Source organism: Aplidium turbinatum, chromosome 4 (genome assembly GCF_918807975.1).
Source record: "Aplidium turbinatum chromosome 4, kaAplTurb1.1, whole genome shotgun sequence".
Classification (NCBI taxonomy): domain Eukaryota; kingdom Metazoa; phylum Chordata; class Ascidiacea; order Aplousobranchia; family Polyclinidae; genus Aplidium; species Aplidium turbinatum.
The window spans coordinates 35,150,082-35,177,534 of NC_137475.1; the positions used below are offsets into that span (position 1 = coordinate 35,150,082).

At 37.2% G+C, this 27,453-nt stretch overlaps 2 protein-coding genes across 4 annotated transcripts; one reads left to right on the forward strand and one right to left on the reverse strand.

Annotated features, from left to right (window-relative positions):
- Positions 1-1,460: 1,460 nt before the first annotated feature.
- Positions 1,461-12,979, forward strand: LOC145769627 (calcium release-activated calcium channel protein 1-like). 3 transcript variants are annotated; one of them, XM_082581298.1, is made up of 8 exons: positions 1,536-1,739; positions 4,199-4,320; positions 4,795-4,934; positions 5,123-5,296; positions 7,484-7,547; positions 9,376-9,495; positions 10,544-10,702; positions 11,012-12,979. In XM_082581298.1, exons 3-8 carry the CDS (start codon positions 4,845-4,847, stop codon positions 11,209-11,211), a joined length of 807 nt encoding a protein of 268 aa, XP_082437424.1. In that variant the 5' UTR covers positions 1,536-1,739; positions 4,199-4,320; positions 4,795-4,844; the 3' UTR covers positions 11,212-12,979. The 3 variants fall into 3 exon arrangements, with proteins under 3 accessions (XP_082437425.1, XP_082437424.1, XP_082437423.1); XM_082581299.1 differs by lacking the exons at positions 1,536-1,739; positions 4,199-4,320 and adding an exon at positions 1,461-1,467; XM_082581297.1 differs by lacking the exon at positions 4,199-4,320.
- Positions 12,980-13,291: 312 nt separating this feature from the next.
- Positions 13,292-25,984, reverse strand: LOC145769628 (MORN repeat-containing protein 3-like). The gene is made up of 6 exons (XM_082581300.1): positions 25,796-25,984; positions 24,566-24,723; positions 19,954-20,113; positions 19,203-19,285; positions 14,125-14,226; positions 13,292-13,530 (listed from the first exon to the last, which is right to left on the reverse strand). Exons 1-6 carry the CDS (start codon positions 25,938-25,940, stop codon positions 13,462-13,464), a joined length of 717 nt encoding a protein of 238 aa, XP_082437426.1. The 5' UTR covers positions 25,941-25,984; the 3' UTR covers positions 13,292-13,461.
- Between the last annotated feature and the right edge of the window lie 1,469 nt (positions 25,985-27,453).

Sequence of the window (27,453 nt, forward strand, 5' to 3'; positions counted from 1 at the left end):
TCTTCATAGCAACTGTCCATACAAATCTTAAGTATATCAGCTAAAGCTATGTGGGCTAATGAAGCTATCACTGTCAGGTCGTTTTCTTGAATCTCAGCCAATTTATTCCTCGTAACGATTAATTTAGACTGTACCTCAGCTATCCTTAGAGGCTTTACATTATCTTCCATCTTCCTTGCCTGTGCCCTCGTAACAGCGGCAGCACATATACCCCACTCCGGATCAGGTTCACTAGGTGGCCTTGCTTCATCCACATCACTAATTACTAAATCAATGTCAAACAAACACCTTTCCAAACACAAGGCTTCCACCATTCCGCTAAGGTAAGGAGTATCGATATGCACTCTGGCTAAAGGTTCTTGAATTAAAGTGCTATCAATTGCCCTGGTACGACCCGTTTTACCAGTCAACTGATCTTTACTGACTATAGTGGCAAAGGTTTTATATCTTTGATGTTAAACTTTAATTAGACAATTTTTTAGTTGAATTGATGCAAATTGATAAGTTTTAAGTCATCCTAGGGCCTTATATCGAACACTCGACGTTGGTGTAATGTTTTTATTGTAAAAACATTGTAAAATTGTAAAAAAATCCATATCCATTCCGCCTTATCATCTCCATTCCGCCACTTTTTACCTTCCTTTTTTTCACCCTCCCAATAATAGCTGCGTCCGTTTTGTGATGTCATATTAACCAGGGAGGCGGATTATATACAAGAAACAAGACGATCCCTATAAGACGATAGAGATCGCCTTGATTGATTCTATAGGAGCACGCTTAGCGCAGTTATTAAGCTGCTGCTGTTATGCTATTTCCAAAAGAAGCTCAACGAGGTAGGACAGCATTGCAATTGCAAAGTTAAGGTTTCAGTAAGCATTTTCCTTACGTTTTTGTAAGTAATTATCAAACGCGCAATTTCCAGCGTTTGATATTGACAACCGCGCAATTTCCAGCGTTTGATGTTGACAGCCGCGCAACTGCAACACCTGAAACTCTTCTCCCCCGCGCAATGTTCAAACTTTCCAATCTGGTGGCAGCATTGGTCAAAACCATCAGGACATCATATACGGTAGGCTACTGTGTGATGTGCACTGTGTGATGTGCAGTCTGACCATAGAAAGAGCTCAACACCTGCTCTCCTGGGCATCATCGAAACGGGCTTTTGCCTTAGGATCGGTTTCTTTTATGTCCGGTTTTCTTTCTCAATCCTATTATTATGACTGCTCATCCACATCAATATTGGAACTGGCAAATTCAATCCTCAACACTTTTCATTAGGCTGTCATTCATTACTACATGTGTGCTTCTCTGTTTTTGTTTTATTTTTTGCTATTTGTTTTTTAGGTTTTATGGTCATGCTAACTACTGATATATACCGTAGCCTACTGGCTACTACATGATTTTTCATTCAGGCACGTTTTAAACCTTTCAAGGTTTTTCCACCTTTTCCCATTCGTTAACGTGCTGGTAGGTTTACATCGATTTTGTAGTTAGTACCGTATCTTTTTTGTCCCGGATGCGTTAATGACGAAAAATAAAATGATTGATTTTAGCTATGTATATTTGATATTTATATATCGTAATTAGCTGTTTCAGTGCCATTAACTTGAAGTGATTGTGTGTAGGTTATTCGTGATATCCCAACTTAGTAAGTACAATTATTTACAAAATGGAAATTCCTGGTTCTACAAAATGTGATGATGAAGATGACCAACCACATTTTAACTTTTCATCACGAGGTGTGAGTTTGTATATGACAAAGTGGTATTGATCCTACTAAATTGCTTTTATTGATTTCAACCTTGTTCATACAGTTTTTCATTTTAATGAAATGTACGTATCATATATATATTTAGCAGCTTTTATTTTGTGACATCTTCAGTGAGCAGATGGTTACATTTTTGAATATACTTTGAAAGCTGTTATATATATATATAGGTTGTTTGTGTGTAATGGTTCTGTACTTAGCAGGCATCAATTTTTAGAGACGGTGGCTGTAGCACTTACCAAGAATATTGTGTTATCATGAACTCTAAATGCTTACGCTTGTAGGCTGTAGACCTCATTGCAAAGCCATGTATTTTGGCGCATAATTCTTGTAGTCACTTCCCCTCTAAAGCAATGATTCCTGATGTTTCCTGTGCATGAGTTCATGGATTTATGTTTGTTTAGTGGCTGTTTAGTGTTTACAGTGTTTACTAGTTAGGGTGCTATCATTATGACATGGTTTTGTTTTGATGCATGCTCCTTAACATATGGTGTGTTATTAGTCGGAATGGCCCGTTTCGGTAAGTCCGATTCGGGGAGTCCGATCCCTTAACGAGGGATTGTTTCAATTTTTTTTTTTTAATGATTGGGTACCGTCGCCTAATTATCATTGCCGTTTTAGGGTTAGGGGTTAGAGGTTAGGAACTCACCGAATCGGACTCACCGAATAGTAGCAGACCCGTTATTAGTTCCATGTTTTTAAAGTTGGTTTTCTTTGTAACTGCATGCTCATTTGTACAATGTTTGTGTTTTTGTTGTTAGGCACTACACTGTCAGCATTGTTTTGTTTTACGACTTTTTCACTAAAGTATCGTCAATTATATTATATAACCACCAGTTCGCTCTTGGACAATCTCTATATCATTGATTGCATTTAGTGTTTATTGATAATATAGCAATAATCACAACAGCTAACCTGCTAACTGCTAGGCATCCCAAAATCTACCTTATAGGCCTACCTCTTCGATATGTTGAGCTTCAAGCCTGACTTTTGAAGTTGGATATAGTTGGATGCCAGCTGAAGTTACTACATATAGTAGCCATAGTTTCTGACTACTTGGGCATGAAGAGCTGCTTTTTTCTTTTACTGACTCAACAACAAACAAAAGCTTGTTTTAATAGCTCTGTAACTCGTTGCTTTCTGAGTCAACTTGTATGGATTTTCTGCAATGTTTTAGGGCGAGATTACGTGGGTCCTGGTTCGACACTGCTGGTTCATACTTTTTTAATAAAACTTACGATTCAAATTCCAAGCGGCTGATTAGCAGATCTTTCGTGCTGTTGCACAGATCTTTCTAATTATACATATACTTCATGTTTTCACATCAAGTACCCACTAAAATCAGCTTTTTTTGCTTGGAACCACATTCTCTGAATAAAAAATGCTTTTTTAATTCAAGTAATATAGTTCAATTGTTCAAGTTTATCAATTGTTTTAGAATTTGAGAGGGTTCCTAGATAATTTTTTTTTGGCCAAAAGAGAATGTGTCATCCTAGCACTAACGTTAAATTGTTAAACTGAAGTTAGGTTGTAATCTAACATAGTTCTAAATTTTGTTCTGCCAAGTTTTGTGGAGATCTTTGGAATGCAGGATTATAGTAATGGTCCTTGGTACCACATCTAGTTACAAAGAGAAATGGCACCAAAATTAACAAACAAATCCAAAACAAATTCTCTTTGATTTAGTTGTAATGTGATAAATGCCATAGTACGGTAACCAATTTAAGTTATTGATGTTATCGTTTGGAATAATTAAACACCCAAAAACAAATATTGCATATCAAATTATATTGACCTTAAATTATATAGTATTAAAACTATTTTTACACACTTGTTGCCAGACCAGAATTAGAATTAAAGTTAGGAAAGGTTAAGGTAAGTGTTAGAGTTAGGATTTATGTTAGGGTTTTGATCTTTGCCTAGGACTGAAAAAAAATTCCAAAATGCAAGTTTTTGTTTTCAACAGCTTTAAACTTTTCTCAAATTAGGGCAGAATTCCTTGTCTGGCAACGCTATTGAAGCTACCATTGCACTATATATATATAGTGTAAATATAGCCACAGTCTAAATTATAACCAAATTGTACAGTGTACCGTACTGCAATATATCATTGTTTAAAGCAAACAACGTTTTACCCAACCAAGCAAAAAATATATTGTTTTTTCACTAGATGATGGCACTGATGAGTTTTCACGCTTGATTAAACGATTGCTTTTTAATGCTTTTCATTTCCTGTGAGGTGTACTAATTAATCAATGGAACTTTCCTAGCACCTTTTTGCACTTAATGTTTTGGAATTGCTTTACATCTTCTAGAATAACTTGAATAATGACTATACTGCATGGTAATGCATATTGCATATATGCATGAATTATATATATGCACATTTTTACGTACGTACTAATTTTCTTTCTAACCGGATCTTTTCAGCATGAGGAATTTCCTTGGTATTTTTAAAAATCTACAAAAATTGTCCACTGACACATGTTGACAAATAAAACTTCTACCACATTCAAAAATCTTTAAATTTTTGGTTACCTTATCTGCAAAGGGTACGTACTATGACCATTAATCTAATTTAGTATCGCTATTGGGCGGGTTTAAGAAAGTCATTGGTTACTTGCTTGTAAGCCTATGCTAACTTTTGAATACTAAATACTTTGCTATTTTCAAGTATATTTCACAAATACCAAAATTTTTAAAGTTATTTTTTGATTAAAATCAGAAAAAATAGATTTTATTCATTTCATATGGTATGCTTTGCAACGCTATGCAACACATATGGTATGCTATGCAACACATATGGTATGCAACGATTGCAACGTGAAGTAAGTGTTTCGAAAAAATTGTGATGTGTTTGCACATTGTTTACCCAGATTTGTTTGACTTAGTTATTACTATGTGAAAACTATTCGTATCAAACTTAATTTCATTGCTTGTATCCAGCCCAAGTTGTTTGCCTTACAAAGACATTTTTTTATTACAACACAAAACTTTGCAGAATCTTAATTGCAATTCATTCCTAGGAAGTTCTTACAGCGGGTGGGCAGCAGCGCGGTACGGAGTGAAAAAGAACATGACCACACAATGGCGTCAGTTGTATCTGAGCAGAGCAAAACTGAAAGCAATAAGTCGAACTTCAGCATTAATTGCTGGATTTGCTATGGTATAATATAAGTAAAATAGTTTTTCAAACTGAAATTCAAACAATATAAAGTTTCTGAAAGCCAGTATTTGTTAACAAAACTGTTAGTTTTATGTGTTTTTAAATTTAATAAAATGAAGCAATTCATATTTGATTTATTGTAGTTTAATTGATCAAGTCTAAACGAGGTATATATGTTTTTCTGTTAGGTGGCCATGGTAGAAGTACAACTGGATAGGCAAGTTGAATATGACGCAGTTCTACTGATACTTTTTTCAACTGTAACCACATGTCTTGTGGCTGTCCATCTTTTTGCATTGATGATAGCCACTTGCATGCTGCCGAACATTGAAGCAGTTTCCAATATCCACAATGCTAAGGCTGTAAGTTATTTCATGTTTATTTTTTGATAAGGGAAAGCATAAACACTTAATTACCTATTACGATTTCACTTGCTATAATGAATCATCAATGTTTTCGGTGTATTTTTCCAGGCATAAACAAAATATTATGCTTAGTTGCAAAAGATCTTATTTTACAAAGCACACTCCATCTTAAATTCATCACCAATGCAGACTGTGATATTTTTTTTTGATTTTTCCATGAATATGTATTATGTAAGTTCTATTAATTAGTAGATGCCATCATCATTCCAATTCGGTTTTGTCTCCATCAGTGGCCGATTCTTTCTTTGCAGCAATCGTCCTTTTTTTACCCCTTTCCTCTGGTTCACGTCTTTTTGGTAGGAATTAGGATATACGGTAATAGATGCTGTGCACTATGGCGCTCGGCCATTTAGGTGCTATTCAGTGTGTTAAATTACATTCATTGTTCAATTTATTTTTTGTTTGGTAGTGATTGTATCGTATTGTTTGTTTTAAATACAAAATTTATCCAAATGAGTAACCTAGCTGTTGCAATCTAACAAAATATTGTCTGAGTATGGTACTAGGCTAATCTTATACAATATAACTTGCTGGTTATAATAAGCAAATTGGCGTTTTTTTAATTGGTTTTTGTTTGGAGAAGCATTTCGAATACCCCTCTTTGAGAAAATCTTGCGTACGCCACTATCTGCAGTATTACCATCAAGCACCTAATGAAATCGGAATGGCCCGTTTCGGTGAGTCCGATTCAGTGAGTCCGATCCCTTAACGGGGGATTTTTTCAAATTTTTTTTTTAAATTATCGGGTACCGTAGCCTAATTATCATTGCCGTTTTAGAGTTAGGGGTTTGGGGTTAGGGTTAGAGGTTAGGAACTCACCAAATCGGACTCACCGAATCGGACTCACCGAATAGTAGCAGACCCTAATGAAATAGACTTTACTGGGAATAACACCTAAATGACTGAGCACCACAGTGCGCTGCACCTAAATATTATAGGATAGGCAATTAACCTAACCTGTAATCGTTGATGTCACATTGGCGGATCATGCCAGTAACGTTGAGGGGAGGAACGATGTCATACATCTGACAAAGAAAAGTAGTTGGCCTACAGGTTAATACAGTTAATTTATTACGTTTTAAGGAAATGATTGCCAGATTCGCAACTGATGTGGTGACCGTGGTAATGATTCTTTTGAATAAACACTAAACAGATGCCGCTGTGGGATTTTACAAATCTCTGAAAAGGGTTTTCTCCGAATTTGGATATCTCCGAATAGTACCTTACTGAATACCGATCTTATACTGCAACTGCCCAATGCCCATCGTGTCTCCCTTCCTCAGTCCAACCATATATATCTGCTTTATCCTTCACCTGTTTTTCTATGTTTTTTCCTCTTGCCGTCCAACTTCAGAGCCATTGCCTTTCTGAGAGAAATTTCTGTCTCTTTAAGTTAACACATGTTCATGTCACTCATCTGACTCCATTAGTCCAAGGTTACATGTTGATGTAATTTCTCCCTGATCTGATGATATCGATTAATTCTTACGAAGTGTATTACTCCATCCACATTGTCCATTTTTTATTCTCCGTACATTGCATTGAATTTCTCATCACTCTCTTACACATGGATCCACTTTGCTCCTATCACCATTAATATTTTTTCTAGATTTATTTTTATACCCTTTGTCGCAAATGCTTCCTTCCGTTTCCCAAAATTTATTTCCAATCTCTCTATAGTACGCATGTGGATGACCTAGTCAAGACCATCCTCACACAAAATTTTGCTCAGTAAGCCTCCCTTTTCCTGTCACAACATAAACAGCAACAGAAAAATTATAATGTTTCAACAATAGTGATCCTTGGTGTACCCCAACTTCCGCAAAAAAAAAAAAACTGATCTAAATACTAGTATGATTCAACTCTTGTTCTTGCACCCTCATTTATAGATATCACCACTCTCACTAGCAGTCCAGCACCAGTCGAGTATAAATTTAACTACAATAGACATAAAGACAAGTTATGTTTTTGTTTTATGTGCTATGTGGTGTAGGATCCAATTTTGATGCTATGTCGATACAGCAAATGCATGTTTTCTACAGGAAATACTTTTTAACTTTGTTTAGTACTTGTGTCCATTTCATGCCAGTTTTGTAACTTTGTGAAATATTTATCACTTTACAGATTCAGCAATCTCCTCATTACAAAATGCGAATGTATATTGAAATCGCGTGGATTCTCTCTACTGGTAAGCTGTTTTAATCGTAATGGGCTATCTAATAGCAATGTAACCTTTTATAAAATTTAATGTATGGTTGTTTCATGTCTCCTTGTATCGGTCTAACTCTAACTTGACATTGTGCTGCTCTTATGTTGAGATTATTCTGAGAATTGCTGGCATGGAGGCACAAGGAATACGTTACTGATGAAACAAACATCGGCCGGAAATTGCATTAATATTACATTGTTTTTCCGTTTGTCTTTGAGGGTCTGCTACTATTCGGTGAGTCCGATTCGGAAAGTTCCCTATTCGGAGACAGCCTTTTTCGGAGAGTTCCTTATTCGGAGATTTTTTGAAATTTTTTTTGAAAATTATCGGGAACCGTAGCCTAATTATCATTGCCGCTTTTACATCGTTTTAACGTCGCTAAACGTTGAAATCGTGCAGAAAAAAGATAGAAATAAAATGTTTGAACAATTAAATGAAAATTCGTCATGTCAGTTCAGTTAAATTGTTTTTATTTGTGATTATCATATCAAAAACAATACACGTCAACATAGCAAAGATATTTAAGATATGAAGTGAGCATTTTGTTGCTCCGGTTTTCTTTGGTAAAGTTATGAATATGGAACGTACCATATCACTAGGGTCTTTCCGGTGTCATAAATATGATTTAAGATCTCAGTGGTTAGGTCTAAACCCCACTCATCTAAAGCTTCGAGAATTTCAACTATAAAAGAAACGATATTGTGGAATAAACTACAAAATTCTCTACTGTAAATAAACAGAAGGCGTCGTTGGATTTAGAATTTTGTAGTAGGTGAGGATTCTAATATATTCTAAGTTTGCATGCAGAAGGCGACGCAGGATACATGTCAATTTTATCTGAGCAAACATTAATAGTTCAAAAATAAATTTAATTTGCTTTTTAGTCTTAAGATTTCAATGGTTAGGTCTAAACCCCATTCATCTAAAGCTTCGACTATTTTTTTTCTGCACCATTTCAACGTTTAGCGACGTTAAAACGATGTAAAAGCGGCAATGATAATTAGGCTACGATACCGACGAAGTTTAATTTAATTGTTTAAACATTTTATTTCTATTTTTTTCTGCACGATTTGAACGTTTAGCGACGTTAAAACGATGTAAAAGCGGCAATAATAATTAGGCTACGGTACCGACGAATTTTCATTTGATTGTTCAAACATTTTATTTCTATTTTTTTCTGCACGATTTGAACGTTTAGAGACGTTAAAACGATGTAAAAGCGGCAATGATAATTAGGCTACGGTACCCGATAATTTTCAAAAAAAAAATTCAAAAAATCTCCGAATAGGGAACTCTCCGAAAAAGGCTGTCTCCGAATAGGGAACTCTCCGAATCGGACTCACCGAAACGGGCCATTCCGTGTCTTTGAAGCAGCAATTACCCCAGATGTCATATTGTCAGCCAATTTGACGCTTAGCTTATTTCTTAAGGTTTTAGTCGTATCCAGGTTTTATGCCCGGTCGCTGAAGATTTAGTGTAAGTGGACGGTAAAGCTAGAAAACTAATCTTTGGGTCCACCTTTAAACATGCCATAAAATGTCTTTCCAAAAACACAACCGCATGCTCTTGAGCGGTGTCATGCACTGACCCTGGCGCTTTTACGAGTGTCGCACTAGGACTCTCACCACTCGGCTATGCAGCCAACTTCCTTAATGTTTTCTACAATAGCATTGTCAAGCATGAGACTCAATTGTATCATGTACAGGCCAATGCTAGCACATAGAATTGAATGAAGAATGGCACAATGCTATTATTGTTTCTTTATTTCAAACTCAACTGACCCTGTTCTTGACGATTTATTCCGCAGGTGTTGGCCTCGTTCTGTTTTTGATTGAAATAGCTTTGCTGATTTGGCTCAAGTTCTTAACGATTGGCACTTTGTCTCCTTCCTCTACAGACGGAACGACAGTTCCATCACCAATAAGTGGTATTTTATTTCTTTTTGTTAAAACAAATGTAAAAATCTCGACAAACGTAGGAAATAAAACTTATTAGAATTGGAGAAATATAAGCAATTAAGCATTGCATTGTATGCTGTATATAATATACATATAATTATAGCAAATGTATGATGTATACGTATGATGATGATCATCATCATACGTATAATTATAGCAAATATATATAGTTATTACTATCTGAATCCTTAACAGCCTGTTTCACCTTTACGGATCATCAGAAGTTCTTATTCAAATAGAATATTTAAAAATAGATTCTTCTATTTGAATAAGAACTTCTGATGATCCGTAAAGGTGAAACAGGCTGTTAAGGTTTCAGATGGTAATAAATAACTATATTTGCTTTAAATCGCTCTGCGTTGCTTTTTTGCTTAGCATTGAGCACTTTTTGTAGTATTAATAGTTTTCACTGTTTTACATGTAATTATTACCGTATACTATATACCAACGGGGGAACAGGTGGATGAAGTCAATCAAGCTCAACGACTATGAACTGTTGTGAAAGCGAATGTAGGCTGCAGCATGTCACCAGCTCCAATCGTCTTGGCTTGCCTTGCGATTGGACAAAGCTGATGGCCTTGTCAAGTTTATGTGTGCTTGTTGAGTGTGCGCCATCAAGTCCACGTTAATCAACCCACGTACAGGCGTCTTCGCAAGACTTAATTACGAGCACCATCATCAAGACGAGGGATAGCCATCATATACCTTATTAACTTTCCACTTAAATATTTGTGTGGAAGGCTCTTAACTTTATTTCGTTTGTATACAACTTGCATGGAGTCATGCGTGTTTATATGACTGCACTACCAACACACGTGATAAAATAATTATCCACAATATTAGCTGGGTAAGACTACAACACCGTGAGACTTTGAAGCGATGCAAAACCAACAACGACAACTCCTAGGCTGGAGTCGTTCAGCAAGCAATGTCAACTACTAGTGTGTATTCTTTTGATGCTAAATTATCCGATTTGGATATCGTGTAATGCGTAGTAATAGTTGTTCATTATTTCAGACACACAAGTTCCTGCTATTGTTGCAACTGCAGTGCTGGTTCCTGTTGTGATTCTATTTGCTGGTTTTGCGATACATTTCTACCGAACTCTAGCTCAACATCGGTTCACGATTGTCAAAGATCAGGTCAATGAGTTAGAAAACATGGCCATCAATGAAGGTAGGTGATTCTTATCAAACTTCTAATGGTGACCTCACCTAGAATTGGAGAATAGTGCTTCTTACGAACCCTTTTCAATGAATTATCAAGTCTCCGGACCCTAAACTTCTTTGAGTGACTTTGAGTTTTTTTTTAATTGCTGTACTTTTAAAATTATTACTAGTTTTCGTGCTTAACGTTTTTTGCTTTTTTTTTTAAAAACCAATGCTTTTAAGAACCCCTAAATACTTTGGACAAAGCCGCAGTTTGGGAACTGCTGGTCTATGTGACGATTTTGCCGTCATGCGTGTACTGTTTTGTTGTTTGCAGATAATCTCGGTCACATCCATCCAAATTCCGCATTCGGAGATGGTGACTTTCATGCTCCAGTAAGCAGAATGCATTCAGGCGCATCTGTCCAAAGCCAATCTCAACCGAACTATCGCAATCCCATCCTGTCACGGCCGGAAATTATAGTGCAAAGCGGGGATTCAAGTTTAAGCGGGCAATTCTCTACTGATCATGTTTGAAATTCCATCATTTTACTGTCAAGGTGAAGTCTACTGCACACGAAGAACTCCCTCCTAGGTGACTCTTGCCCCATGTTAAATGATCGCAACTGGATTGAAGCACAACTCAACAATGCACAACAATGCAAAGACAAGTGGTAACACAAATTGTAATACGTTTTACTGTCGGCGACATTTTAGCTTGTATCATGCTGTCGAAAAAATCATATTCCTAATTGATTTCTGGCTGGAAACTGGTAATATTTTACAATTGCTCTGTCGCTCGTTTTGATTCAGACGTTTAATTTTACTTTGGTATTGTTGCTGGTGAGAATGACACCAAAAACGTGAAACACGTCAGCAACACTTTGCTAAACAATGGCAAAACTCAATGCCAAACGTGCATTGCATATTACGTGAACAAAACGGTTAACTGCGTTCGGATAGAATATTGTAGTTTGAGACCTTTCATTGCAGCTAGTCGGACGTCTGTTTATCAGAACTATTTTTAGCCAGTCTTGATTTAAAATTCGGCTAGCCTCAACGTTCATAGTACAATTCAGTCAATGCTGAGGTCGATATTTATTTTGTAAGTTTAGCATATATGCCTTTGCAACTTTATATTAGGCTACTCTCTACACTACAGTATTGTGTTTTGTCTTCGCAATAAAATACCAAATTTTAAGCTTCTTCATTGAAAGCAATAAATTTGTTGCTATTGTTTGAAATGTTAGTCAAGATAATTGTCACTGGCTGTCAACGTAAACACGTAATATTGTGTCATTAGTGCTGTTTTCAATTCGTTTTAAGAAAATGTGCAAATCTCACTTTACGCCAAGTCTTTCCCCAGAAGGCGTCATTTAAACAGCCCCTGAGCTGGTAGAACCACATACGTAATTTTGCGCGTCACTTCCAATGAATCTTGACCTTGTAGTAATTTCAAATCCCACCTTCTTGGTGGCGAGCCTACTGTGCTGTGTATCGTTACCAACGGGGTGGCTATCGTAGTCATAAACAGGCCGTTATTACATACAAGTAATTGCAAAGCTGCAGAATTATATTTACTGCACGATGCTGTGTTTACTAAATTATCGTGAATTAATCTGGAAAAGGTTTGTTTAAAATCGAGTGCTGTGTCTTTCGATCGTATTTTTGTGACAAAGTATCTTCGTTGTTACGTTAAATGTTTTATTTTAATAAACATATGCGCATTGTGTCTTACAAAAGCATGCCTTCTAATAATTTAAATTTTTTGGCAATTGGTACAATATTTAACTTTGGTTGTGGTCGAGTGATTTTGTTAGGTCATTAAAGATTTGCTTTTTAAGATTTTTTTATCCGGTTTCGTCGCTGGGAAACACTCGCCATCACTTTTTAGAGATTTTGTTCAATTGTTGTTGCTGAATGCTGATCGTGGATTTTGTTTTGTTAGCAGTGTTGTTTAGTCGGCAATTAAGTGTTGTCTGCTGTGTTTCAAAGATATCGTTGTTGGCAACGCAGGGGCGCAATAGTACCAAAAACTTGGCCATTTTCCTGGTGCCGCCTTACTGGATCGGTCAGGTGACCTGGCCTGCACTTTTTTAGAGCTGCGAGCACCTTCAATCAAAATATGTGAACTTTGAATACCTAAAAGAAATAAGGGTAGTTGCTTCAAATTTCCGGGCTTGACATCAAATAGACTAAAAACAACTGCGTTCTGTATGTTTGTACAGTATTTTTCTACCACAAATTTAAAAACAAGTATTTATTATCATTCAACGTTTCAATAAACTGTTAGTCTGATACCATGCATCTCTTTTGTTGAGATTGCCCACTGCAAAGACAAGCTTTGTAGCCGGCGGTGCCGATATTGTAAATACGTTACTGGACGATTTGCCACTTAAAGAATTCAATAAGTATACAAAATCAGTCAGGTTCGGAAACATGTATAATTTATTGATAAAGCTTTCGCCGCAGTCAGGGCGGCTTCGTCGTTCGGTGGCATCTTAAGTAAAGAATCCTTGTAGAAGTTTTTATCAAGGAAACAGAACAGAGGTCAGCGACATCAGCGTCTACTTCATTTACCGTACTTATAAAGAATTAAAAAAGCCTCTTGCCGTGATATCATGAGCAGCACTAATAGGACATTTATTGTAATACAATTTGATAACTTGAGAAATCGGACTATAATTTAGGCCTATATACTAAAAATAAAGTTGAAAAGAACGACTGGGGAAAAATCTCTTGGGCAGTGCAAGTCACACAAGTAAAATGTTTTTTGTAATATCTTGTCTAGTCTTCTTCTGAAATAAATCGTTCTTCATTTTCTGAGATCAAAGCTGCAGGATCCAGCAATTCAATCTATAATGCAAAAATAAAGCCGTTAGTGGCGCAGCTGGAGCAATTAGGCCTAAATATTTCCAGACCACAAAAATGTCGTTTGCGTCTGCATTGCTATACTGGACAAGGTAAACTGCTCGCAATTGGCAGTTCATCAAAGCAGTTAATAAGATTTCACTATGTTGATGTTAACGACCTGTTTTAGCCTGATGCTACGAGTTCGCTGTGGTAATAACGATTTGCACTAGCTTTCGGAACACAGTTCCCTGGTCATGTGCTATGACGAATGGTGTCGAAGTCAGTGTGTATTGTTTTATGCGGTTCTTTTGTCTGGCTTAAAGCTGCTGAGTTTACGTGTTGTCAGGCATTATTGCTGTAAAGTTTTGTCGAATCAGTTGATCTATAGATTAGGTGACGCAGTTCTTCCTGTTCCGAAAGCTGGTGCAAATCGCTTTTACCACAGCGATCTCGCAGCATCAGGCTAAAACAGGTCATTAATATTTACATTGCGAAGTAAGCAACGATCATGCTGCTGAAAACGAAACTCAATCTATTGTATTATTTAGCTGTCACTACAGGGTTATTTTTTAGACTACATTCTAGACCTGCTCATACCTTGGGGATTGGATAAGCAGTAGGCTCGGGAGCTCCGTCTCTTCCAAAATCAACCATTGTTCCACACTTTGGAATATCATCCACCCATACACCTTCGAAGACCTAAAATACAGAGGTATGCCTGCTAGAAATAACCTTCTTTTGGCTAAATTAGAAACAACCTTGAGTCAAAGAAGAATCAATGCAGCATAACATTTTACGAAAGCTTGTTTTGGGGTCTGCTCTGATTTGTATTTTTAAAATGAACGTTTACGCTAGGCCAGCGTTTCTTGATCTTTTCTGATTTCAGCATCCTTAATGCATCAATAGGTCTGGATGGCCTGCTATTCAGAACTTTTTAGCTTCTAAAATCGATATCAGCACCCCTGGTTGAGAAACGTTGCGTTAGACTATGCTTGCACATTGGCAAGGTGTGCGAACATCATGAATCAATAGCTAAAGTTCTATGATAGCCTACTGTTGCTTGCAATCGCTCGTAAATATAGGACCAGAAAGCGTTAAGAGCGACAAACTTTTTCAATGTGGGGAAAACTTTACATTCATCATTTTAGCAAAGAGTAAACACGGTAACTCTTACGATTTTATAGAACTAAAATAGTTAGACCTAGTAGGGGCTATGCCGACGATGCAGAAGAGAATCTAGAAAAAAAGTTGGGAAAGAATCAGAGTTTTAACAAAGTAAAGTTTATAACATAAATGAACAATGCAATGCAAAACTTTGTCTAAATAGCATTAATGAAACGGAAAGGGTGTATGCCCAGTAGGGGGCTTCCCCCAGACAATTTTGACAAAAATCTAATCAAAATCTAAAAAAATTAGTGCAAAAAAACTCGCTAGCTGTTGGTCGTCTATTTACAAATGTATCAACAAGCTCAAACATATCGTCGATATGTTTGAAGTTGTAGGCTATAGAAATTTCATTGAATGTCTAATGTGCAGTTGTGGGCACGTGAAAACAATTTAAACAAACTGTAGCCTACAACGATGACATTTCTCTGGACAATTTGGATGAATTGGTAGGCTACTTTTGAAAGAAAGATAACTTACACAGCAAACTTGAGCTGCAAACCGGAGAGCACAACCTCATGATCTCCACTCAAAGAAAATATATCTTGCAACTTTCGAAACATTTCTCCAAATCTTCTTGTTGCTTAGAGAAATTTTATTTTTTACGCAGCCTATGCCAGTAGCCTACCTCCAAGGGTTGCGAGGTGAGAACGTGGTTTTAGCGCACTGAAATCTGTAAAGATTTTTTCACGCTCCACCATGACTCGAAATCGATTGCACACTGCACAGGGTACGCAATAGGCTACATGTTGTGCACCACACCAGATGTTGCAAAATTGTTATCGTTTCATGCGGTGATCCGTAACATTGCATTGCCAAAGCGCCGTATAGATAGAATTGAGCTATTTTTGTTTTCTGTTTTCCTAAACAAAATAGTTAGCAACAACGGCATTTTTGTAGTATAGTCCAGTCAATCCGGCTCAAAATAGGGCTTGACCCACCACTAATTGCAAATGTTTTGACCCATACATTTTCTGAAAGCTTACATCATACAGAATAACATACTAAAAATCTGCTGCGAAAAATTTAGTGGAACACCCCTTTTTGGGGGTAAAAACAAAATGGCCGCCATGTGTCCCAAAAATCTTCATCTTTTCACCTAATTCATGTAATTTAGTTCTGTAAAAGAGCTCGTTCTATATTTCTGGTACAAGGAATTTATAAACAGACACTGGAAAGTTGAAAAATGAGATAAAAATTTGTCTTAATAAAATTTTATAACAAAATTTAAAAATATAATGGCCGCCATGAGTCTCAAAAATCTTCGTTTTTCCTTATCGTGCAACCTAATTCGCACAATTTAGTTATGTAAATGACCTAATTTTATCAAACAATTAATAGTTCAAACCAAGGCATCGTCATCAGAGTCAATGTCTTCCATTAGGCCTAATGACGAATTTGAACATGACCCATAACATTCACCACATGCAACTGTGCATTCTAAACCAGATTTCCGGCATGTGCATCGAAGGTGTAGAACAGCCGGTCTTGCAGTTGCAGACAATCATTTCCAGGAACTGAGATGGAGCTGGAGGTTTGTCTGCCATCACAGGCACCAGACTGCCTTCACTAAAACGCCAACCCCACTGTTCCGGTGGCACATCTGTCTCATGACCCAAGCCACAACTGCACTTGATGATATACCCTGAGACTGTGAAACCTCGCTGCTGATGACGTGGGAGGAAGAGAACATGGATCTACTGCAGTCGTACTTCTTGCTGTCTTTCCACAGAAAATTTGATATCTTAGATCGTCAAGATTGCCATCTTGCCTTCCATTGTACATGGCAATTAGAGCCGACTTCCCTGCTTTTACAACATCATTTGCATTTGCAGAAAATGACATCAAAGTTGCTGCAGCTGTTCTGAAGTTTTCATCAGTTCTTAGTTTTGTAACAGCTTTCTGTTTGCCTATTCCAAATACCCTTGAAGTGGTATCACATCCCAACAGTGCATGGGCAAAGAGAAGATTATTTGACACAGTTTCTCCAAGAAGTTTTCTGGTGACTGAAATGTTCCAGTACTTTGATGGTTTTTTAGTGCCCTTTTAAGATGCTGTTTGCAACCAGATGTTGTGTGTGGTAGGCTATTACTCTTCTTGTAATGTATGAGCAAAATCAGAATGTCAGTATCACTTGCTAAAACTACAGTGTCTTGTTGCTGTGCAGATGACATCGCGGTTTCTACTATCAGGACATCTGCATCTCCTCTGGCATGGTGGACAACACATCCTGCTCTTTCGAGTCTGTCCCCTATCATATGGATTAGTCGCTGTTTATTTTTATGGTTAGCAAGAAAGCCTTTCTTTTTGGTTTGGAGCTTCATTGTTGGATCGAAGATTACTTCAGCCCCAATCCTAATAACAGTTCTTCGGAAGTGAGCACCATCTTTTGTGGAAGGCAAATCTGTGTAACCATCAAATCATGAAAGTTGCCAATAATCTGTGAGGCAGTTGCGTGCAGAGTAACTATATTCTCTTTTCCTTGCATGTCTGTAATTATTACCTTCTCATTGAAGTGCTGCTGCATCTCATTTTTCATATGAGTGAATCCATATGGTTCCATGTCGGTGCCCTCCAAAAATTCTTGCATTTTTTCTCTCAAATCTTGAATTGACAATGTCTCATCATCATTGTTTGTGAAGTATTCCATTGTCATCAGGAATGCCTCGTGTCATTTAACATCTTTGGGTCTTCCACTTCTAACAACTTTCTTTCGCTTCCCTATAGTAGATAATGGGTAATCACCATCAAAAACTTTTGGAATGCTGAGGCCAGTGCGAAAGTTGACATGACAAGCAGTATGGTAGACTGCATCTGCAGCTGGCAAATCGTGTACATAGAGGACTCTCCCCTTGACAGCATCAGCCCAGGTTCCAGGAAAAGCAACACATGCTTGAAGTAGCTTATCACGGAAGTCTAAAGCTCTAATCGGAATAAGCTTATGGTCATTTTTTTGCCATCATACATATCAGGACATCCACATAGTATGGTGTCCGACAAATTGTTCGTAAGCAATTGTTCGTAAAGCAATTGTTCGTAAGCAATTGTTCGTAAAACAATTGTTCGTAAAATTAATTCTTCGTAAAACAATTCTTCCTAAAGCATTTTTTCGTGGATGCAGTTAAAATTTGATGTATATATACGAAGAAATGCTTTACGAAGAATTATTTTACGGATTTCATTTTACGAAAAACAATTTACGAACAATTGTTTTACGAACAATTGCTTTACGAACAATTACTTACGAACAATTACTTACGAACAATTTGCCTATAACCATATAATACACAGTTGTCTCTGTAAGAGAAAGTGCATTCTGAACGAAGTGAGTGGTGACCATGATCTTCATCTTGATCTTCCTGACGCTTTTTCATTTGTACCAAGAGTGCTTTTGGATTGGTGTAACGTTTTCTGCACTCCACATGTACAGACTGACCAACAACAATGTTCAGATTTTCTCCTCTCTGTGTACTTGCTTTCACAATTCCGTCAACACCTTTCGCTGTCAAAGTCACAGCTGCATCACATTCCAGTATAGAATTCGAGCAAAAAACACATTCATTCATAATGTAGAGATATCCATAAAATCCAACACACTTACGTCTTACAAGAAGGATATACAGTCTTTCCCAGATCATCAGATATAGAGACTGAGATCTGTTGCAGAACTAAATTTTTCAGGCAAAGCAGCGCAATTATCACGATAGTTACGCCATAATACAAATGGTAATGTTTGTGAAATATTGATTTGCCAGTTGAAGAAACAAACTAGCAAACTTTTTAAGGGTTTATGTTCGATTTACAGTGAGTTATTAACATAGGTCTTTGCAGAACTAAATTAGATGAAAAGATATAAAAAAATTAAAGATTTTTGGGACTTGTGGAGGCCATTTTATTTTTAAATTGTTATAAATTTTAAAAAAGACACGTTTTTGTTTCATATTGCAACTTTCCAATGTCTGTTTTTGGATTCCTGTACCAGAAATATAGAATGAGCTCTTTTACAGACCTAAATTATATGAATTAGGTGAAAAAATATGGAAAAATGAAGATTTTTAGGACACATGGCGGCCATTTTGTTTTTACCCCTAAAAAGGGGGTTCCACTAAATTTTTCGTGGCAGATTTTTAGTATGTTATTCTGTATGATGTAAGCTTTCAGAAAATGTATGGGTCGAAACATTTGCAATTAGTGGTGGGTCAAACCCTATTTTGACTGGACTAGTAGGCCTAAGTGTAGTCGAGTAATTTTTGTTGACGGTTATATTGAAAATTTTTTTGTTTTCATATGGATTGGATACGTTGTTAAAGTATAAATTAAAGAAATTCAGTTTCACGCTGAGGAAAGTAGGCTAAAGCCAGCTTAAGACACCTGGTGCAACGTAGGCTACGATATAAATTCTTTGTTTTTAGTTTTGCTGATAATTTGTTTTGGGGTGCCTATTTTTTATATTATTTCCCGACCAGCTTTAATTTCTCTGGGAGGCCCTGCATTATAGGCTAAACTGTTACCTGGCCACTGTCCAAATAAAAGAACTTCCCGCGTCCGTTCTTTTTTCCATTTTTCCATTCTCCTTCGTATCGATTTTCGCCAGCTGAACAAATTCAAAAATCACACTTAGGAAAAACATAGCTTATTGAAGGAGTGTAAAGTGAAATTTAGCCTACTTGAGCAAAATGAAATCAAGACCAAATTTTACCTAAAAACGAACCAAAAGTCACACACTTTAAATTTTACAGCGCTGTGCGTTTAAAAGAAAATGAAAGTACCGTAAATGGTTTGTAAAAAGGCTTTTAAAAAAATGTCCAAAGAGAAATCGTAAAACCTCTAGCCTACAATTGAAAATTTTCTGCCTAACGTATCACCAGTTTCATCTTAAGCTGGTTGGTGGAGTAGGTGTATAAAAGGCAAAGTCAGCCAGGTTTCAACAACGATGGATTTTTTGGAAACTAATCCAAGTGGCAATAAATCTCTTGTCAAATGATGTCACTACCGAAACGCAACAAGCAGGGGCGGATCCAACAAGTAGACTTAGAAGGGGCGATTTTATCAATGCTCCAAAATATTAATCGGCCACCCCCACTAGTGGGGAACAAACCGACGATGGATTATGATGATGATGATGATGAGTGAAGTGTAGGTATAATTAATCCGACCTTGCCAATGCACCATGAATAAAGTTATTTTTTCTGCATTTTAGAAGGGAACGATCGTCCCAATCGCTCCCCCCTGGATCCGCCACTGGCAACAAGTGATTTTTACCAAGTCTCAGCATTCCTCTTCCGCTAGCTTTGTCATTTTCCCATTCGCCTTCAAAAACAGAGCCATCTGAGTAATACATTCTTCCCCATCCACATCGTTTGTCTCCGAACCATTCACCTTCGTAGTACTCCGTGTCGCTATAAAAGAAGGTCCCATAACCCTAAACAACAGGTAAAATGTTCAATGATGGTCTGGTTCGGTGGTTCCCACCCGGGGTGCCACGAACGACAGTTTTGCATACGGATAATAGTTTTCCTAAATCTGAGTTTGATTTCATCTTCTTCAAATTGGTACATCTCGTAATTGTTGTTCTCTATGCTTGTCAGAAATGCAGTGTAAGCTACATTATCGAATGTTTAGCCTACTTGTAATCACGGCGCTGAAACGAAAGGCACAGAGGTCATGACACGGCACTGGATGCACCCATCTGATTAAAGTACCCTAAACATTCATAACCAGTAACTTTATAAAACTGGACTTTTACGTAGGCCTATAAAAAATAAAATCACCGAAACAAATGAGGTTGGCAAAAATAAAGATTGGATACGCATGAAATTGTGTTGGGTTGTGTGAAAAAAAAAGTTTGTTTAGTTTCGATGCAAAATTCTTTGTTGTGATTTCGTTAAAAAAGGGGTTTGTTTTGTTGTGAATTCAAAAAGAATTCAGGTTTACCAGAGTTCAATTGAAAAATATTTTGTTTGCGATTAACAGGCAATCCTTGCGAAGAATTTCGTGACTGCGAGCTTTCGCATTACATTTTAATTTTCACTAAATTTCGTTTCAAGATAGGGCGCAAATGTAACACTAGGTTTCACTAAATTTTCAGCTGGGCCGTGGGTCGGAGATAACTGACGTAGAATCTTAGACAGGGGCATTGTCAGGGCGGCAATTGCATCGCAGACCCTCCTCTGGTGACGTCTTCGGCGGCACGACACCAGGCTTACACCCTGTGGAAGTCCACGCATGCCCGTATACAAGGCCATTAAGAGGATATTTTGGGCCCGAAACTGAGATCCTCGGGCCTCAAACCAAGACACCAAGAAAAACGCATTATATCCAAAGAATACACGGTGATTTCTCAAGTTTTCGGGCCCTATATTGATCCCGGGCACGGGTCCAAAAGTACCTCCTTGACTCTCCTGCCCATATATCCTTGCACTAATCTTCTTCTTTCATTGTCGTACTTGATTCCAAGCATTCACTGCTTCTTGTATGAAAAGGTTTCAAGATTCTCGGTCTTATACGGACTCACTAATAATAGCCTATTCATTTGCCCACCCTGAAATTATGTGCAGGTTACCCCCTGACCTTAGGTAACCGCATGTTTTTTAATCAATGCCTCTGCCATGTATCAATTAGAGTAGATCAGGGGTTTTCAACTGTTTTCCACCAAGACCCCCTCAAAGCAATCAACGTAGTCTCGCGACCCCCCATAAAAATATTCAACAAAAGCATATTTAATGCAAAATTTAACCAAGTTTGATTCATGCCGAAATCCAGTTACGTTTAGTTTTGCTGTTCTAATGTAAGCTTCTGAAACCGAAAACAAAACATCTTTCGCGATGTTATTAAGGTTTTTATTACATATCCTCCGATTGTTATTTCCATTTTCTATCACGATAGGTTACCTTACACGAGAAAAGAAATTTGAGAATAATCTTCATTTTCATCGGTTGAATTTATTGCAATCCATTATGGATTTATTCAAATCAGCAGTTTCAATGAGATGTTTGGTGCTGCATATTTTTAATTAGCCTACTTAAGCTTGTCAATGCGTGCACTTGTTGCTGAAAGAACTTACAAACAAAATAGCCGACAATAAATTTTTTCAATGCCATTGGAATACTGAGAAATCCATATTTTGCATAAGATTCTAAATAATCTTGCTTTTTTGCCTTAGCGCGGTTTATGGTCAACTTTAGTCTGCACAAAGCAATGTATAAGATCTTGGTGAAAAATATCGAATGCTTATCTACTGTTAAAGCCTTGCAACGTCTGGAAGCTTGAACAATAGAATAATCTCAGGTTGAAGAATGCGAAAAAATACAGCTTTAAATTTTTTCTGGCAAAAATAATTGCAAACAATATACTGAATTTTCAGGCTCCTCGCGACCCCCAGGTTGAAAACCCCTGGAGTAGATAAAAATCCCGCATTTCATTTTTTGATTTTGTTCAATTTAGCAGTGTGACGAAACTTGATTGATTGAGAAAAATATTTGATGTTGTGATACCTTTGTGACGTTTGCAATAGTAATGTTTGATCAATGACGTCGTTGAATAGTTTTCGTTTGCTTTTCTTTGAAGTAATTGCGTTATTGTTTCAAGCCATTCAAGCGGGCTTTTTAAGATTTTCTATCTTGTCGTGCACCTGTTGCAGTTAACAGAAAGATGTCCTAAGTTCCTAACATCTCAACCACGTTTGATCAGTGAACCCAGTCATTTGATGTTTAAGTTTTGTCAATGGGTTGCAAATAACTTAACAAAGTTTAATAATTTTACAGCTTGGCGGATGTAAAAAAAAACCTGTTGAGCAATTTTATAAAGAAGTACGCTAAATCAGAAGATCATCAGCAATGAAGGTGATATACGAGTTGTATGGGTAAGTCATTGCGTTCATAGCCAACTTGTATCTATGAAACACTATTAAGCTTGCTTATACCAATTTCCACAAGAGAAAGATAGCATGCCACAATAACAAAATCAATTCATTTAGAAAGAAAAGATTTAAATTAGATCGGCACAATATTTGATTCCGAATGACAGCCTACGATTCTACAGTACGAGTACTTTTGAAAATGAAGACGGTAGACTTAGTGGTGGCATGCGATAGGCCTACTTTTTTTCCATATGTCAATTTATAGCCTATGTGCCAGAAAAAAGACGCAACAATGACCTAAGAAGCTACAGCCTACTTGAAGGTTAATTAGCTTACAAATAATTGAATTATAGTGAGCTGTTAAATAAAATTAACCAATTAAAAATTAACAAAATATTTCAAAGTTACCGTCTTGGAAGTAGCCTACCTGTACCAGAAAATAACTACAGTCACTAGCGTACGCAGGGGGGGCCATGCCCCAGTGCCGGTCTTAAGGTATTTCGGGCCCTGTGCGGAATATGCTTTGCGGGCCCCAATGACAATGATCCAATCCAGTAGCGTAGCTAGGCATTTTGAAAGGGGAGGGGGTGGTTTAACGGTCGGCGGGCGAAGTCTGACGGCGTGATCGCCGAAGGCGACACCTAGCAGCGGGGGTCTGGGGGCCCCCCTAGAAAATTTTGAAAAATTACTTTGAATTTGGGGCATTCTGAGAGCATGTTCAACAAAAATTTTGGTATAAATATTACTGTAAAATGGTACTGTCCGGTGGTATAGCAAAAGGATAAGATCATGCTTTCTTTGGCATTTTTCGGAAATAAAGCTATGTCTCTATGTTGAGTATGGATGCAACCTATTTCGTCCCCTGAAAAATTCGTAGGCTACTCCGATTTCGTATCCTGAAGTCGTGTAATAAAAAAAAATTTTGACCTATTTCGTCCCCTGAAAAGATCGAGAAATTTTGAAATGTTTGCGACAACTCCGATCAGCGACTTCGGCTCTGTTGTTTATTTTTCTCGATCTTTTCAGGGTACGAAATAGGTTGCACCCGTTGAGTCTCTATGTTTTCTTGTTGCTAATTCCTTATTTGTTGAACTCACTTGTTGAATTTTTCCATTGGAAATGACAAAATTACTGCAGTTTCTGAGTATTTTGCGGGCCCTGTGCGATCGCACGGTTTGCACACCCCAAAGACCGGCACTGCATGCCCCCCCCCCTTAAAAATCTTTTAGTAGTTAACGACGTAGATTAAAGCATTTAATATGTTTTGGATTGCACTGTCAAAGCAATTAACATTGTTGTTCAATAACAATACATAGCCCAATCCACCTACCCACCCCAGGTAGGCTATGCCAATATAGCATAGTGTTCTGTAAGCCTATTATAGTGAGAAAAAAATGGATAAAGTGTAAAGTAAAACCATACTGGGATATCATGAAGATGTCTGGGATATCAATGGCCAGTGGCGTAGTCAGGGGGTTTGGGGGCTACAACCCCCCTTTGACACGCGTGTGACGTCACGATATTGAGAATGATGCTTTCAGTCTCTTTATGCTTGGGAATGATGCTTTCAGTCTAAAAAAATTTGCCTAATTTTAAACAAAACTGCATTAAAAGAGCGAGTTTTGCCAATACCAAACATCTCAGCCAGGAATTAGCAACAAGAAAACATAGAGACTTATAGCTTTATATCCGAAAAATGCCGAAGAAAACATGATCTTATCCTTTTGCTATGCCACCTGACAGCACCATTTTACCGGAATATATACCCACATTTTTGTTAAAAACGCTCTCAGAATGCACCAAATTCAAATTAATTTTTTTAAATTTTTTGGAGGATGCCCCCCAGACCCCCCGCCGCTGGGTGTCGTCTTAGGCGAAAACGACGTCGGGCTTTGCCCGACGGTTGTCAAACTACCCCCTCTCAAAATTTGTGGCTACGCTACTGTCAATGGCCACCCTTTCAAAAAATCCTGCGTACGCCACTGACTACAGTGTTTGTATAAGCAACAAACATACATGTTTTTTGTCATTTTTCCAGCCCCCAGAGTATTGCTTTTTATATTTTCCAGTTTCTTTATCAGGAAAACTTAAGGTTCCAAACCCACTTCTTTTACCAAATTTCCAATCTCCGTCATAGATTCCTTTGCTGCTTTTCCATCTTTTAGTTCCTTTTCCTGAAATAAATTTTCAAACAATAAACAACTGGCCAATAGAATTGACCTTATGTTCAATAAAACATCAAGGTTTAATATCAAGTGAATCTTTGCTGGTACACACACCCCTTCATTTTCTTTGAATTTTAATATCAAGGTTGCAAATCTTAAGGTTGGCTAAGATGTGCTTCTTTGGCTTGATTATTATGTGAAACTTTAATTAAAATATTTTGTTTATTTGTCAGATAATATCCAGTTAGCAGGATTGGTCATAGGTCTTATTTGCATTGATCTAGTGCCTAGATGGTGAATAGATACCGGTACCTCTAAATACCCATTGTTAGACACTGTTGAACATCTTCAGGGGTTGTCAAGCAATTTAAGGGGTTGTCATGCATTGTTGAACATTTTCAGTAGATATCAGGCATTGTCTAGGATTTTCAAGCATTATCACTGTTTGTCAGGTTGATCAGGCATTGTCGAACATCTTCAGGAGTTGTCAGGCATTGTTGAGCAATTTACAGGGTTGTCAGGCATTGTCAAACATTACCCCTGAAAATGCCTGAAAACTACTGAAAATGTTCGATGATGCTTGACAACTCCTGAAAATGCTCGACAGTGCCTGAAAACTCTTGATGCTGTTTGACAATGCCTGACAACCCCTGAAAATGTGCGACAATGCCTGACAAACACTGATAATGCTTGACAATGCCTAAAAATCTTAGACAATGCCTGATAACTATTGAAAATGTTCGACAATGCCTGACAACCTCTAAAAATGCTCGACAATGCCTGAAAATCCTAGAGAGTGTCTGACACTACTGAAAAGATTTAACAATGTCTGACAACCTCTGAATGCTCCACAATGCTTAAGAATACTGGACAACCCCTGAAGATGTTCAACAATGCCCGCAACTACTGAAAATGTTTGACAGTGCTTGATAACCTCTGAAAATGCTTGAGAATGCCTGACAACCCCTGAAGATGTTTGACAATGCCTGACAATGGGTATTTAGAGGTACCGTACCTCCAATTTTGCCAGCTGGCTAGGGCTATGTTGTGTTATGACCGCATTATTAATAGTTCAACATACCATGCTGTTTATTATCTAGCCAGTCTCCTGTGTATTCATCACCATTCACGGAATACACTGTATGATGGAGACCTTTCTTCTGTGCTTTGTAGTCCCATTCATGCCACCATGGTTGAGTTACCTTTGGTTGTTTTAAGTGAGGCATTGTCTAACTTCTATTATGAAAAACACTCAAGAACAAATGGTAGCCTATCAAAGAAAATAAGTTGATTAATTGAGAGCTTGTCCGTCTCAATAACTCGATTGGTTCAGCCCCTGACTTTACAAGCATAAAAACTTTAGAAAAGGATCAATCAGTTAACAATTCGAAACTTCACTCTGTCAAACTCGGTGACTGGGCCTGCCTCGATGGTTCAAAGTTACAAATTTGCAAAACTGCCTGGATAAAGCTCTCAATGAAGCTTTTGCTCAGTCAGAGGACAAAGATTCCCTCAATCAATATATATTCACAAACCTTTTTATAAATTTGATGGTAGCTCAATTTGCAATTTTTTTTAAAGTTTTGATTCAGAGTTGAGTAGGCTACTAAGTTTAACTGTTTGTGGTTTTTTTTTATATTACTGTCTACAGTGATGTAGCAAAGTAGCTTTGCATGTCTACATTTTGTACATCTGCTATTATATAAGTATGTTTGCATACAATCCATAGCCTACTTCAAATGTACTCATTTCAGTAATTACTAATTACTAATAATGCAATAGAGTTCATCTGGTATAACGATAGGCCTTCCTGAAAGGGAATTCAAAATAGTAATGCTGTAGACTAGTGTTTCTCAACTTTTTGTAGGCAGAGAAAAGGAAGGGACAAAGATATTTATCAAAATATTTCTAACTAGCAAAGAATTTCAACAGTTAAAAAGTCTTACAGTTATTCCTTTGCAACTGTTGCAAGTTAGCTTCCCCATATTAAAAAATATATATACCGTTAGGCCTATAGAAAATCATCATCAACCAATTTTGAATATACAGGCCATGAGTTAATCCTCATGTTGAAGGTGTGACCTGTCTGTTGAGAGCAAAGTTATTTTTTTCAAAACACATCTCGGTGTGTTGAAGTTAAAGAAATTCTCAGGTCATGGAGAGAAATTTCGAACTGGTGTTTAGAAAGTTCACTGGTGGGTGCCTGGAAACACTAGGATCAGCAGTATTGCAAATTTGCACACCTCATTGTTGTACATGCCTTGATAATATGTCAAGTGATATGCTGATAGCTTAACAAAATAATAGTTACCGGTAATTAATTATGTATAATGTTCATAAAATTTCATTTTGATTAATACTTTTTTATATTCCATAATGTACTGTATTGCCATGATGTGTATAGAAAGGAAAATGAGACAAAAGAGTTGCAAGTTATATACTTAAATCAAGAATCACAAAATGTGGAGAAACACTGTTCTAAAAGAATTGGTGCTCTCTTAAAGAAGCTTTGTTAAAGCAGGTTTGTTAACATCATAAAATCATTGTTATACTAAACTACCGTACCCAACTAAAAAAACGTAACAAAGCAATAACCAAACTAAATCTATCATTACTACTTAAAATTTGTCCGACCTAATTACTTCAACTTAAAATTTAGATAACTGGATTGTAACCGGCCTCATATACTATTACAGTACTACATTAGCAGATTAAGGTTTTTCAAATCAACTTCGGAAG